The sequence below is a fragment of the Mustela erminea genome, chromosome 5 (assembly GCF_009829155.1).
Source record: "Mustela erminea isolate mMusErm1 chromosome 5, mMusErm1.Pri, whole genome shotgun sequence".
NCBI classification, from domain to species: domain Eukaryota; kingdom Metazoa; phylum Chordata; class Mammalia; order Carnivora; family Mustelidae; genus Mustela; species Mustela erminea.
In genome coordinates this window covers 44,179,665-44,193,129 of record NC_045618.1, presented here as the reverse complement: position 1 = coordinate 44,193,129, position 13,465 = coordinate 44,179,665, and the positions used below count along the sequence as shown (strand labels likewise).

The 13,465-nt window shown below is 48.5% G+C and overlaps 1 protein-coding gene across 7 annotated transcripts in view; it reads right to left on the bottom strand.

Moving 5' to 3' along the window:
* Positions 1 to 13,465, bottom strand: part of TLN2 (talin 2) — a 421,428-nt gene that overhangs the window by 29,089 nt on the left and 378,874 nt on the right. For all 7 annotated transcript variants that reach the window (XM_032342750.1, XM_032342743.1, XM_032342747.1 and 4 more), the window contains 4 exons: positions 13,243 to 13,368; positions 12,936 to 13,052; positions 10,314 to 10,499; positions 6,432 to 6,539 (listed from right to left, as the gene is read on the bottom strand). In XM_032342750.1, coding sequence (XP_032198641.1) covers positions 6,432 to 6,539; positions 10,314 to 10,499; positions 12,936 to 13,052; positions 13,243 to 13,368 — 537 coding nt within the window. The remainder of the gene's footprint in view (positions 1 to 6,431; positions 6,540 to 10,313; positions 10,500 to 12,935; positions 13,053 to 13,242; positions 13,369 to 13,465) is intronic.

Below are 13,465 nucleotides of genomic sequence, written 5' to 3'. Positions count from 1 at the left end.
AAAGCCTCTGCCTTCGGCTCAGGTCATGATCCCAGGGTCCTGGGATTGAGCCCCACATCGGGCTCTCTGCTCAGCGGGGAGCCTGCTTCCTCCTCTCTCTCTGCCTGCCTCTCTGCCTACTTGTGATCTCTGTCAAATAAATAAAATTCTTAAAAAAAAAAAAAGAGATGGATGATTTCAAGTTTTGACAAGGGTGTGGAGCAACTGGAACTCTAATATACTGCTGGAGGAAATGTAGAACAGTATAAGGACTTTAAAAAAGTTTCCTAAAAACCTAAAAAAAAAAAAAAATGCATACCCTATTTTACAAATATCCACATCCAGGTCTTCATCCAAGAGAAACAAACACATGGGGGCTCAAAGACTTGTATAGAGAATCATCTAGGCAGCTTTATTTGCAATAATCAAAATCTGGAAACGACCTAAATGTCCATCATTAGGTCAAGAGTTAAGTATGGCCTATCCATTTGATGGATACTTAGCAATAAAATGGGACAAATTAGCGATACATAAAACACCATGGTTGGATCTGAAAATGTTGCTGCTGAGTGACAGAAGCCAGAAAAAAGGAGTATGTGCTACATATTCCCTGTATCTAAACGTCTAGAAAATGCAAACGCATCTATAGTGGCAAAAAGAAATTCTGGGGAGTAATGCACATGCCTGTTATTTTGATTGTGGTGATGCTTTCACAGATGTATTCAGAGATCAATATTCAGACTGCACACTTCAAATATATGTTAATTGTATGTTAGCTATGCTTCAATAAAGCTGGAAATAAGTTAGGGGTGTGGTGGGTAAATTCCCCTTACATCATCAAAGTAGAGTGATTAAAGACTTCTGTCTTTAAAAGAAGAGCTGGAGGGAGAGACAGAGAGAACCACTTGTGCACATACTCCAGCTCTGAGAAGGGGACAAGCCCTATGGTAAAATATCTGATTCAGATAAAGCAAGAGGAAAGGAGTTCTCTTTTTATTCTGCCATGAATTCAACATGATTCCTAATAGCAGACAAGAGACAGAACTAAATTAAAGCTCTGCAGGTGGAGATTTTAAGCCTGTCGAAGACCTCACATTGTGGTTTAGCAGCGATATTGAACTGTGACTGCTGCAAAACCAACGTGCCTGCCTCTTGCCCTGAGAAATCCTCAGCCAATGGCAAACAAAGGGAGGCCAAAACTTCTCAGATGGGCATGTATAAAGCTTCAGAAAGCAGCTCCCTGGGCAGCAGGGGCAGGGCTCTGCCTAAATTGGATCCTGTTATTTGTGGTCGGCTAACTGAATTCTCCGAAGGAAAGGGTTACCCAAGCAGGGGTTCTTGATTTGGTCTCTCAATTCCCAAAGGATACAGCCAGGCACTGGGGTCTGGGGACCCCCGTAACAGTATAAGGAACATTTTGTGTGCATGTGCTGCTGTTTCTTTGATGACAGTAGTGGGAGGCAGGAAATGGACTTTCAGCTCCAGGGGTCTGAGGAGGCTAAAATTACAATAGTTATTTGTGCTTAGAGAAAAAAGGAGAATGGGATTGATAACTGACACTAAATTATTCGCTGATCTATTTTTTTAAAAATAAAGATCTGAACCAAATAGGCCAAAACATTAACAAAGTTAATTAATTACAGATGGTGGGCATGTGGATGCTGATACAGTTTTTTGTATTTTTAAGCCTTTTCTACAGTAAAACTGAAATATACAAATCAGCCAAAAAAACCCTTTGGCCCAAGATATTTAAACTGAACAAAGCAAAAGCATCATAATTTCCCTCACATCTTTATGTGCCTAAATTTAATAAAAGCAGCTCACTAAAGAAGCTCCCTGAACCTTCCTGTACCCCCTAAAAATGACCTCAATTTATTTCTGTAAAATTGCTAGACACTGTCTCCAAGCCTTAGTTGCTACCTTTTCTCTTTCTCCTTTTCTTTCTTTCTTCTTTTTTTTTTTTTTTAAAGATTTTATTTATTTATTTGACAGACAGAGATCACAAGTAGGCAGAGAGGCAGGCAGAAGCGGGTGAGGAAGCAGGCTCCCTGCTGAGCAGAGAGCCCGATGCGGGGCTCGATCCCAGGACCCTGAGATTATGACCTGAGTCGAAGGCAGAAGCCCAACGCACTGAGCCACCTAGGCGCCCCCCTCCTTCTTTCTTTTTCAAAAGATTCTATCCATTTGACAGAGAGAGAGATCACAAGTAGGCAGAGAGGCAGGCAGAGAGAGAGGGGGAAGCAGGCTCCCTGCTGAGCAGAGAGCCCGATACAGGGCTTGACCCCAGGACCCCGAGACCATGACCTGAGCTAACAACAGAGGCTTAACCCACTGAGCCACCCTGGTGCCCCTCTCTTTCTCCTTTTGTAAGAACTGGACAACAACCTAGCCTTTCTTCAGCTTCCAGGAATCTTACTAGCTCTCTTTGATTAATTCAAACAAGAGGTCACCTTTACAAGACATCCAAGGGGACTATCCTAAGATATCCCATTACAGTTTTGATTTAGTTGACGTTCTTTGCAGGATGGAGATGCTGTATCATCCTATTACTCATGGTCCTCCAATGAAGAAGAGAGAATGAAGAGGCGAACAGGACAGGGTGTGTGTGTGTGTGTGTGTGTGTGTGTGTGTGTGTATGTATCCGTGAAAAATCACTAGTTTTTTAAAAAACTGCTTCTTGATTCATCCCCCTCAAACAGCTCATCTTAGTATCTAAAATGAACACGAATTTCCATTTATGCATCTCCGTTTTCCCTATTTCTCGCTGGGTTCTCCACCAGTGCTGTGGCTCCTGGGCATAAATCGTTCTTACTCTTGGCCTCATGTTAGCCCAGATTTCTTTCCAGTCTGCCTGGGAGGAAGAATTAGGGCTACAACGTGAGACATGAACTTATTCTCAGCTACAGGCCCGAGAAAACCACAAATGTCCACAGTGTGGGTGAAAAGAATGCCATCCCAGGGCTCCTGCAATTTTCAGTTATGAACTTGTATTTTTCCTTTGGTTATGAAAGTCTTCTGGAAAGGCTTGCTTTCTTGCTATATTCTTCTTAGAAAACAACCTTCAAAGAGGATGACTAGCTTTTTAAAGAGACAAAAATAAGTATACAAACACATAAATGTATGATGCTAATTCATTCCTATTTCCCTGGAAGTCAGAACCTTCAGCACATGTCATCAAGAGGCAAAAACATCCTTGCAAAAGATGAGACAAATTCTGAATATTTTATGAAATTTCAAATGCCATCCACCTTTTCTTTCTATTACTGATTTTGTTTTAGCACTGGCTACCTTCACACCATGTATAGCTACGGAGAAACAGGACAGGTTTCTCTCTCTACCAGGATTATGGGTCACAATGATGATGACTGTGTAGAAAGACGAAAAGAAACTCAGATGGCAAGCTTTTAACGGACATGTCCACCGTCCAAGTTTGTAACACAGGAGCTTAAGAGTCCTGTTTCTCTTATAAATATAAGGAAGAATTCCTAACAGAAAACCAATCAGCTCATTGGAGCAGCCACCAGGAAAGGTCATCTGCTCTAAAGTGTAGCTGCTCTTGCCAGGCCCAGAAAAAGAAGGGAGTGGCTGCTTCCCGTCCTGTCAGCCTCTGGTCCCTGCACTTAAACCTCCCCAATACACGTGATGGGGAGCTTCCACGCAGTGAGTTTCCTTCTTTCTGTTCGAGAAAAAACTGATGATGATCCTTAGGACTGATGGCCAACAGAGTCATTCAGTTGCCATAAAGCTGGGGTCTTTGCACGTGTGCACTGGGAATGGCTCCTACGACTTCCCTAATGTTCAGGGACGTGCTGGATCCCTTGGCCTCTCCTTGAGCAAAGAGGCCAACCACTCAACCACCTCTCCTGGATGCCCTGTCTCCTTTTGCTCGCCCAAACAAGGTGGGCATGCAGAGGAGAGGTGGGAGAAGTACTTTGGTGAATGTGGCCCCTGGTTCCCAGGCAGCGGCAAATGGTCTTAGATTGACCTGAGGTCAGGGAGAGGATCCTGTGAAGGTTCCACTTTGATTCCCTGTTGGGGAAACTTTCTGAGCACTGGCTCCTGGCCCTCCTCACGAGGGCGGAATGCCTCTCCCAGATAGACGTCATCTTGTTGCTGGAGAGCGAAATGGAAGCCTTTGACTCCATCGAACAACCTAAAGGCTGTTGTCTTCTTTTTATCCAGGCTTGTGGATCTGCCAGATATGCAGCTGCAGGGGGACCCCTCTGCAGGGACTGTCCTCTTAAATGGCCCATCAAGGGCCATGAGGGAGAGCGCCAACCTGAGGGCTGCGTGGGCAGCGTCTGGACCCACGGGCACCAGGTAAGTTAGCCGCTCTGCACAGGTCCTGGCATGGGGCTGGAAGAAACATGGTTCACCCGAGGAACGGAGCTAGGGAATGGGGCAAAATGAGGACCCCTTCTCCGAATGAAGAAGAAAATCCCAGTATCCCTTCCCTTCCAACAAATGAGTAAGAAAAAAGTGTGCAAGACAGAAAGCAGGACAGGAAGTGGGCAGCGTGTGGGCAGAATAAAAAGAAGTGTGTGCAGCAAACATGAGTGCGGCCACAGAGCCCAGGGCTCCTTGACTGTTTAACACCTCAAAACTCAAGTCAAGGATCAGAGAGTGGTCACATGGCTCTTTATGTGACAGAGCTGGGATCTGGATGCAAAGCTTTGATAAGTGGTAAGCCTACCACTGTTTCTGCTGTAACTTCTCATTTTCAGACAGAACAAGGTGCTATGTGATTAAGACTACTGTCCCATCAAGAAAGAAAAAAAAAAACTCTTTTGGAGGCCTTGCTGGCTTCATTTTCCTGCTAAGCATGCTCACAGACTGAATGCTTTAACTGTGTTCCAACACAGAAAGCGGGTTTGGCTGGAGAGGCTCGGGCATGTGAACAATGACCAGCCAAGATGTTCTCTTCCTGGCCCTCATGCTCTCTGTTCACAAGAGTTCAGGCTCGGACACTCAATGTTAGTAACCCCAGACTGCCTCCTCACACAGAGGATATGCCTGCACATGGACCACGCTTAACCTGGGTGAAGAATTAAAGTCCTGATCCCTTAACTGATCTAAAATGCTTAATATCAGAAGGTAATTAAAATGTTTTAAAATTTAAATTCAATTTAATTAACATATAGCATATTATGAGTTTCAGGGATTTAGACTTTAGTGGTTCATCAGTTGCGTAGAACACCCAGTGCTCATTCCATCCAAGTGCCCTCCTTAATGCCCATCACCCAGTCACAGCACTCCCCACCCACCTCCTCTTCAGCAACCCTCAGACTGTTCCCTATAGTTAAGAGCCTTTCATGGTTTGCCTCCCTCTCGGTCTTATTTTATTTTTCCTTCCCTTCAAAGGTAATTTAATTTTAAGGTTGGCAGCAAAATGCTAGAACGAACACGGGGCTGGAGATAGTAAGAACTGGGATTCGGTCCCAGGTCTGTCCTAGTAGCTAGGTGACCTCAACCAAGGGGCCAAACTTCTCCAGATCCTTCCTTTGCCCTGCTAGCCTCATGTCCTAGTGCAAGGACAAAATGAAAAATCTCAGTGCCCTGCAAATGAAAGGCTTACAGTTCTCTGTGGCTTGTTGGCTTTTTTTTTTTTTTTAAATCGGTTTGGGAAGGAGCAAACAGTGATGGAATGTGGGACATCATCAAGTCCCTTCAGGAGTTGTCTCTGACTCCTGGACAAATTCTCCTGGGGCTTTCCCCAGACCTCCCATGGATCTAGATGTAGTTCCTGGGACTTGACAGAGAGAGACATACAGCAACATGGGTGAGCACGGTTGGGCCCTTAGGACTGCTGGGAGCCAAGGCACCCTTAGAACTGGGATTGTCAGTGCAAGCCCAAGGCTGCCCTGGGGACAGTCCCCCTAGCCATGACCACTGAACCCCCCCAACACATACTGGCATCCTCCCTTTCAGCCTTCTTTCCCAGCTCCATGTGGTTATTTCCAGGCATCAGAGGGAGGCAAGCATTCTCAGTGTGGTCTAGGGTATTCATTCGAGGACTGGAGGAAGCTACAAGAGGGTGGTGGGTCACCTGCAGCACTGGTGATGCTTTTCCTTAACTTGTTGTGGAGCCTGGAGAGACTCCTTCTGGAGCCTCCCTGTCCTCGAAGGATGGGCTGGGCTCTTCCTAACAGGCCCTCCCAACATTGTTTCAGTGGTGGCTTTGCCTGTCCCATCCTCTTGCATGCTATTCTTGTCTCTTTGGTGCAAAAAGAGGGCTTGGCTCTCCTGGATGCTAACTACAACTTCTTCTAGACCCTTCTTTTATCTCAGGTTGCTAGAGCAGTGTGATGCTAGACACTTTCCAGCTCAGTCCAGCCCCAGACTCACAAGCAGAGCCTGCACAGTGCTCTATGAGATATTTTTCCTGAGGAAAGGATGGTCTGCAACTGACTTAGCTCTTCCCCAGCCCAGACCCGCCCGATGCCCCTCCTCACCACCAAAACGTGCTCGAGAAGGTCCAGGTAGCCGAGGGTGCACTCTGTCCCGTACCGCAAGGCTCTGGTGCGCACCTCCTCGCTGACATCAGGGTGGAAGGATGCTTGCTGGAGAGAGAAAGGAATGTTGATACCTTAAGACGGGAAGAGCCAACTGGTGAACAGGCCAACGGGTGAGGGGCCCAGTAGCACAGAGCAGCCCTGCATCCACAGGTAGGAGACCTGGATTCTGGAATTCCCTCCCTCACCCTCAGTGACCTCCCTGAGAAACCTTCCCTGACTCTCTGGACAGAGAGCTCAGAGGTGGAGCTCCTCCATGCTCTCCTCCATGGTAAGTTCTCAGACAACGTTTTGTGCCTTGCCTTTCTCAGTGCCCTGGAGCTGGATAAAAGCACAGGAATCAGGTCCCTCCTTCCGTCCTTTCTCCCCACCCCCTTTTATTGAAATGTAAGGAATTCCGTGTGCACTAAGAAATTCAGGAAAGATTCATGATTAAGGCTCCCAGCAGGAGATCTGCTGTGCCGGGGTCCACCTGCCCTTCTCCAGCAGCGGGAGGGGGGCCTTAAGCCCCTCTCTCTTCACAGGCTGATCGTGCTCAGGTCCTTGCTCCATGGCCTCACCACGCTGCACTCACAGTATCTCCCACCCAGGAATCTCTGGCTCCTGGGAAACTTCAGACGGTAAGCTCCCACTGCCCTCAGAGGGGCCATAACAAACTCATCTCACATTATACATGGTGAGATAAGCAGACAAGGATGAATGGCTAATACAGGATCCTGTGCTTTTTTTTTTTTTTTTTTTTTGGCGCTTATGACCTGTCGGTTTCATTCATTCCTGATATATCAGATGGCACACCCACTCACAAGGTTACCGGATTCATTACAGTCAACCTGGTTACATCTGAATGTTGAATAAATAATACAAAATTTTCAATGTAAGTTTGGGAAACCCTAATTTTTATTTGCTAAATCGGGCAACCCTACCCAGCCTTTCTTCAGAAAGAACTTGGGCCTGACAAGAACAGCTAAAAGAGAAAACTGCAAATAAATTGCAAATCAGGACACATATGAATCACACATTAGGGTAAGAAGTCAAAGTGGAGGGGAATAGTGACTAGTCCTCCTGTTTGTTCCACTCAGGAGGACTGGGGAGTGCTGGGGGACCACCTGTGGGCTTTCCCCTCACCTGCTCCCCCAACGCACACCAGAAGGGGTGGGGATAATCTGAGTGGCCAGCATCTATCTTTTCTGAGCTCACTGTTGCCCATCTGAGGACTGATGGGCCAGAACCACAACCGAGTTTTACTGGTCCTTGCTCCATTGTGTCTACATGTGTGGGGACAGAGCCCATGTGTGGGGGAAGACACAGGCTGTGATGCTACCAAATGTCACCTCTAGGGGGCAGTGTGGAAGACCCCCACTTAGACATCCCGGGGACTGAGCGTGGGCACTCTTGTCCATTGCTGGTGGCTTTAACTTCGCAGAACTCTCTGGGAGAGCCATGAGGCAAGAATCAAAATGTCATACCATCTGACTAATTCTGCTCCTGGGAGTCCTGCCCAAGGAGATTATCCGAAGCCTAGAAAAAACAGGTATGCCCGAAGATATTCATGGCAGTAGAGTTTAAAGTACAGACAAAAAATGCAGATAACCTAAATATTTGATGATAGGGTAAGATTACATTCACTCACAGAGTACTTGTGGTCATTAAGGGCTCCATTATTATAACGGGGATGCAACATAGAAACAACCATGGGACATTAGCTGTGACAGTTGACTGGATTAGATCTGATGCAGACGTATGTAGACACACGAAAGTAAGGCAAGAAATAGGAGAATTAACTTAGGGTATAGGGAAGCCCTGTCTCCACCCGAGGAAATAGTGTAATCCTCTCTTTCTGACAAAATGAGCCTGTAGGTAACTTACTGCACTTCCATTTTCGGCCGAGCCACCCTACTCAGCCAGCCCCAAAGACAGCGCTCCAACAGGGCAACTTGGCCCTCTGCATGGATAGAATGGTTTCTTTTTGATCTGCCACTTGGTATTCCTGGTTTTCTATATGCTCCTTATTGCACACCCTTTCTAGCAAGCTGCCTCCTTTCCTTTCTGCAAAAGGAAGGGGACCAAAGGAAATGCAAATGTTGGTATGTCTGCTGCATGAGTCCTATCCTAACAGGAGTCTCAGGGCTCAGAACTGACTCTTGTCATCCAAGTCTGGCTTTGAGGAATGAAGCTCTGGCTGTTATTTTGTCCTGTGAAGATCCGGCGGCAGGACAAGAGAGAGGCGCAGAGGCCAGGCAAACGGCACCTGTACTGGGATCCTTGCCCCCCTCCCCTGAGAACAGGGGTACGTGTATTACAAACAGACTTGAAAATCTGAGCTGCCTTCCACTCCCACCTTAATCCATTTAACTTCTCCTTTTCATTTCACATCTGCAACATGGAGACAAAGCACCAGTCACTTGGCAACCTCAGTGTCCTTAAGCATTTATGGCTGGGAGGCCACGGGCAGCAGAAAGATACAGGCCATGGAATCAGAGGACCCAGTTTCAGTTCTAGTTCTGAGAGTGAAGATCCACGGTCATGCCACTTAATCTTGCTAAGCCTGTTTCACCATCCATCAGATTGGGATCCCTCCCCTTGCTCTTCCCATCCGGGATCAAAAGACAGAACCTGCAGGAGAGCCTTCCACAATCGTGAGGCACCCTGCATGCACACTGTGGTGGCATTCAGGCCTAGCCTGCTAGGGAAGGATTCTCTGCCGGAGGCTGTAACCCTTCTGGGAGTTGTCAGTTCTGACAGGGCAGAATCCATGAGGGACATCCTAACTGCAAATACCTCTGGCCTCAGGAGGGTCTCAACACATGGCTCCCCCGTGAAAGTGTGTCCCACTTTGCCACCCTCTTCCCTTCCCCTGACCCCTCCCATGCTCTGCCCTCACACACCCGTCCCTTCAGGCGGGCTGCCTCACCCTCCCACTGTCCAGTTACCTCTCCTTGCCCAGAGAAGCCCCCGAGAGGCCATCAGTAGGACCTGGCACCAGCTCTCCCACACTGACTTCACCACAAAGAACAGTCCTGTCTCCTCAGTCCCCAAGCTGCCGCAGCTGCTTTTGTGACTTCTGTGACGTGTCTCCACCTGCTCACTATGGTTGGGGGTTATCAATCAATCACTGAGTCCCTGGGACACGGCTGTCCCTAGAAGGGTGAAGGTCTGGGGTAGGGTGCTCAACGAGGGGTGGGGGGTCCTTATGGCTCACTTTCTTTAGACATAAAGAAAGAAAGCTTGTTAAAACTCAGGTCCCACCAGCTCCCTCACCAAGGATGGGCTCAGGGCAGCCACCCTACTTGCTTAGCCAAGGATCAGAGGAATTTCTGCAAAATGTCTGGCACAGGTAGGAAAAAGGCAGTTTCCCAACATTCTGTTCTGTTCTTCTGACTCACTTCCTCACCCAGTTAGGGCAGCACCCCTCCTAGCACAGAATGCTGACCGATGGAGGCAGGAAAGGGGGCGGGCAGAAGCAGTATGCAATTTTCTTTCAGAGGGCCAGGAACAAAATGTCACAGGCCTTCTTCGCCTCTGCCAGAGTGGCCACCCCTACACCCTCCCTAAGAAAGCGTCCTTCCTACTCAGGAAGAGGAAATGTGGACGGTTAGTCCACAGATCAGCACCAACCCCTCTCAAACATAAACCTAGCCTCACGAGTCACGTTCCCTAGGCTGATGGGTGCACACCTCCAGCACACGTTTCCTTACGGCGCCTAAGGTAGCAAGCTGCTCCCTTCTGCAGGTGACCGCCCCCCCCCCCTTCTCCAGACCGCACCAAAAATTCAGTCATGACAGAGCATCATCAAGCTGTCCAAAACAACGCCTAGGTCTTTACCTTGCAAGCTGTCAGCATGTCAGACACAGCCTTCCGGCTCAGGTTGGCGGTGGCGATCACGTCCTCCTGTCTGCACGAGTTTCCCGCGGCCACAGCTTTGGCGGTCGCCATGGTGATACCTTTCGTCATCCTTATCGATTCTTCAGGTGATGAGGTCTTTTCAGGTATCTCTTTGGACTGGAACACCTGGAAGTTAGAAATACAACAGGTGAAGAAAAAAAAAAAAAACCCAAAAAAGAGAAGGACCAAAAATAATTTATTCTTCTCCGACTGGGCTGCCGCTCACTGTCTGCCAGCCACAGGAAGAAACCGTCAAATGGCAGGAAATTAGAAATTTCATTTGAGTAATATTATTCTCACTTTCAAGATTCTAGCACGGATAAGCCGTGCACACCTGTACTCAAGCACTCACGGTCACGAGACCCTGGGGGTCAAGGGGACAGGTCTACAGCACCAACGGAGAGCATCTGGGTATCTGCAAACTCTCCTGAGCCAGGTGGTCACGGGGTTTCCCGGTTCTCGCCCCCTCCCCACCGTGCCTCCAGCAGCTCCCAGAAACTCCGCGCTTCTGATGCCGGCTCCTGCTCAGGACGGACCGTGGATCCCTCCCTGTGGACTCACCTCTCTCTCTCTGAGAGGGTGTGGGGCTAGGGGAAATGGAGCGTTCACTTTCTTCTATTCTTAGCCTGTCTTACAAATATAACTGCATAATTGTGCGGAGGCGTTCGTGTCGAGTGAGCCACAGTGACACTGTGAATTATTTAAAACCACACGCGCGCACGCACACACACACACTCACACACCCCTTTAGAGAAGCTGAAATAAATTAACCATGGTAAGGGAATATCCCACTTTCAAATTCCACTTGTCAGTCAAGGCAGCCATCTCTGCCTCGAGCCCATCTGTCCTATCTCTCTCACACGAGTGACTGGTGCCAGGGCTGCATTTTCAATGTGTAGCTGTCCTCGGCCAGGAGGACTACTGCACCAGTTGGGGCCGCTCTGTCTCCAGCCCCAGACCACCACCTTCCCGTCAGGCAGTTTTTCCTGGGGCAAAAGGGAAAAACCAGCCAGCAGCCCTGCCATGGGTTAGGCAGCCTCAAACGTCACGATCCCCCTCGAGAAATGGGCAGCTCCAATGAAGCTGAACTCTAACATGGCATGGAGGCCACGCATATGGAGCCCTTCAGACTAACGTGGCCCACAGGGCACATGCTCATTTGGAAACTTCCTATGTCCACAGAAACCCACAACTCGTGCCGGCCCACACTGGTACGTGGACATAGATCGTGCGTAACTTGCCACAAATTTCCGAATTTCCCATCTCCTCCACTGCCACCATGAGCCCCACCCACACCTCCCAGAATGTGGGGCCAGACTTCTGATAGGAAACATCTAGCTGACGTAGGCAGGTAAGCTTCAGGTAGCAAGCAGAGTTTGAAGACACCATCAACAATTTTTAGTTTCTTCTTTGTGTGAGAACCAAGTGTAACACCGACCAAGACTGACTTCACCAAAAACAGGACAAGGGAACCCAAGGCTCCACCAGCAAACCCCAACAGAACTGCTGGTTTCTACTCCTGATCCACAGGGCCTTTCAGCCTTCCTAGGTGACCCTCTACACATGCAGAAAAAACCGGCAGCAAAGGCAGGACTCGCCCTCCCTGCCGCAAGAGAGAAACTGAATCTGATCAGACCTCCTGGGAGAAAGAAATCTCTGAAACCACTCATTTTCAGCATATTTCTATTTCCAGGGATTAGGATGAGTCAATTCATAATCATCACGGGATCAAAAAAACAGGGGCAGTGTCCAGATTGCAGGAACACCGGGACACCCTCACTCAAGGCAAGAAAGAATGCATGGTCAGTGTCCCTGGGACCACACAGATTGCCAACAGAAGGGTGCTGAATTTTAAAGGGAAGTGTCTCAGGCATCCAGGTTTCTCTACTAGGGAAGCTCAAACCCCAGAACCTGTATGTGTGCAGCAGCATGAGCTGTTGCTGACAAGAGTGGGAATGAGGAGGCCCTATGTGTGGCTCTGTGTTGTACACACATCGTTTAAGCTCAAGGTGAGAGCAGACAGCCATCCTGAGTTTTCCCTTGGCCAGGAATCTTCTGTAAGGCTTTTGTTTCATGCTCCAATTTTAGTGGAATTAAACCTGAATAGTCCTACGTTATACATTTTAATTAATTTCTTTTTTTAAATTATTTTTTTGAGATTTTATTTGTTTATTTGACAGACAGAGATCACAAGTAGGCAGAGAAGCAGGCAGAGAGAGAGGAGGAAGCAGGGTCCCCGCAGAGCAAAGAGCCTGATGCGAGGCTCGATCCCAGGACCCTGAGATCATGACCTAAGCTGAAGACAGAGGCTTTAACCCACTGAGCCTCCCAGGTGCCCCATTTTAATTAGTTTCTTAATTACAAATTGACTGTAGCCAAACTCTGATGTGGTCAGCTATGCAAGGGGCCTCAAGGATGCAAAGCTAGCAGCAGGTAGGTGAGTGGGCCTCCTAGCTCAGGCACTCTACGTAAAACCTCTTTCTGTTACAGATCTCAGAGAGGTCTGTTTTGGGGTCCGCTCTAGCACGGGGTGCCCGAGGGAGGTGATGGCTGGCTCCTTACCGTGAGCTCCTGTTTCATGTACTCGATGGTGGCCTCAAGTGCCCGTGTGCCCCGGGTGGCTTCGTCCTCCACCGCCTTGACAGTCTTGAGGAGGGAGGTGACATTGGTCACCATCACCTGTATAGGAAGGAGAGGCCGAGAGAAAAGGAGGAGCACACTGAGGTCCATGCCCCAGTCCTTTTTGTTCTGGATCTGATGCCATGAGCAAAACCATTGCGAAGCGAGGAAGCAGCTCAGAGGTATACGCTCCCATTATTCTTGCTTCTCTCGCTATACACTCCCCCTCCACGCCTGCCCCAGATTCTACCTTGGCAGCCCCCTTGAGTTGGTACATGGAGGGGTCATCAGCAGGCTTGCTGGCAGCTCCCTTGGTGGCACTGATCAGATCTGAAAGGGCCTTGGCCACGTCTTTGATGGCATTGATTAAGACCACCTGAAAGAAAGCAGAGGGCCCGGGTGAGTGGCCCCAGCAGTCACCTGCTGGTCTCACCAACAGCACAGAGCCTGAGGGTCAGGTAGGGGGATTTGGG